This window comes from Amblyomma americanum, chromosome 4 (genome assembly GCF_052857255.1).
Source record: "Amblyomma americanum isolate KBUSLIRL-KWMA chromosome 4, ASM5285725v1, whole genome shotgun sequence".
Taxonomy (NCBI): Eukaryota; Metazoa; Arthropoda; class Arachnida; order Ixodida; family Ixodidae; genus Amblyomma; species Amblyomma americanum.
Window position 1 is genome coordinate 203,434,640 of NC_135500.1, and position 1,667 is coordinate 203,436,306.

The window sequence follows — 1,667 nt, forward strand, 5'->3', positions numbered from 1 at the left end:
CCTTTCGCCGTCTTGTCCATCGTGCGTCGCGCCGAGCCCGACAAAGAGGAGGCCGTCACCCCCCCCCCCCCCACCCACCCTTCCCTCCTGAATGGGGGGGGGGGGGCGCGGAGATTCCGCAAATAGTTTCCCAGAGGCATCCTGTTTTTTTTTTTTTCATGGGGTCAAGGAAGGTGGCCCAAGCAGTGTGAGGCAACGTTCTCTGTTCATTCTAGAGAAGCAAGCTTACACTGCAAAATTAAACCTTGTCTTTCTCTTCCAAATGCAATTAACTAGGAGTCCTGTCCAAAACCATTTCAGGTTGTTATGTGGGCACCCCCAACCTTTTTTATTTCCGTGTAACTCCAGCACTTCTTCACCTTTGTCATTGTAGCCGCTATTGTTCAAGTACCATGCAACATCTTGTTATTAAAGGACCTTTTTAATTGGAAATGAGAGCACGTGCACAGGGTGGAAAGCGCGTGATCTGCCAGGAAACACTAAAGCGGCCCCGAGAAGGGATCTTTATTAAGGATGCCAGCCATCTTGGGCCTCTCCACTTGGCAACGACGACAAAGCGTGTGCGGTCCCTATGGTTAGGCCCCAGCTGTGGAAGCCATCCTCGGACACGACCATGACCTTCGACATCTGATGTTTTTATTTAAAAACACAGGGACCAAAGTCGTGCTGTATGCAGTGCAATCGCCATGTGGCTCCATAATCATCCATTTAGCCCGGCTCTTTGGACGGATTCAGGAAACGACTGAAAAGAACAAAAGTAACGAGCAAACAAAGGTGCGCTGCATAAAAGTTAGAACGTAAAGAGACGAAGGCACGCTGCGCTAATGCTGTAGCGAGGTCTAACATGTAAAATTTCGCGGCTGGCGTCGATTTCTACAAAGCGCGAGTAGTGCCTACGGAAATAAACAAAGGCGCACTGGAGATGGGTAAGTCTGTATACAAGCACGAGTTTTTGTCTCTACCAGCGATTTACTAGCTCACACCACGCGATTTTGATGTCTGGCGTCGATTTCGACAGAGAGGGAATACGGGCACGAAACGGGACGCTCGCGATCTGCCAGGAAACAATGAGGTGGCCCTAAAAAGGGCCGTTTGCAGGAGCACTTCAACCGCGACCTGCAGCGGCGTGGCGGCGCGGTGAGCAGTAGGCCCAGCAGTGGTCCGTCTTGTGCCCTTTGGCTCCGCACCGACGACACCGGTGCACGACGTACACCTCTCCTGGTCTTGCCCTTGAAGCCGACGCTATCCCTGGTCCGTAGATCTTGACGAGGGCCGCGACGATAATCTTTGACATCTGGTCGATGCCCCGGTCTGCGGCAAACAAGGACAGCATCGGCTCGCCAGAAGCATCCAGGAAACGATGCTGCAAAAAAAGTTACGTTACAAGCGCCGCAATTTGGCGAGTTCTGCACGAGAAAACTTGCGAAAACGTTGTTCAACCCTTACCTCGTGATTGAGAACGTGCACGCCCGACAAGCGCTTCATCGTGGCTGTCAGACGGCGGTTCAGATGGCGACGCCGGCGGTCCTCAAACCGCACCTTATGTGGGTCGTCGTAATGGAGTTGCAAAATTTTGAACACCAGCACGACGTGCTCCTGCAGCAGGAAAACGAGGTCCTGGAATGCGCAAGGCATGTAGGTAAGCGGTACAGCACTTCATGAAGCGA

The 1,667-nt window shown here is 52.5% G+C and overlaps 1 protein-coding gene across 1 annotated transcript; it reads right to left on the reverse strand.

Moving 5' to 3' along the window:
• Positions 1-718: 718 nt before the first annotated feature.
• Positions 719-1,667, reverse strand: LOC144127520 (uncharacterized). The gene is made up of 2 exons (XM_077660509.1): positions 1,447-1,667; positions 719-1,363 (listed from the first exon to the last, which is right to left on the reverse strand). The coding sequence occupies exons 1-2, from the start codon at positions 1,633-1,635 to the stop codon at positions 1,106-1,108; spliced, it is 447 nt and encodes a 148-aa protein (XP_077516635.1). The 5' UTR covers positions 1,636-1,667; the 3' UTR covers positions 719-1,105.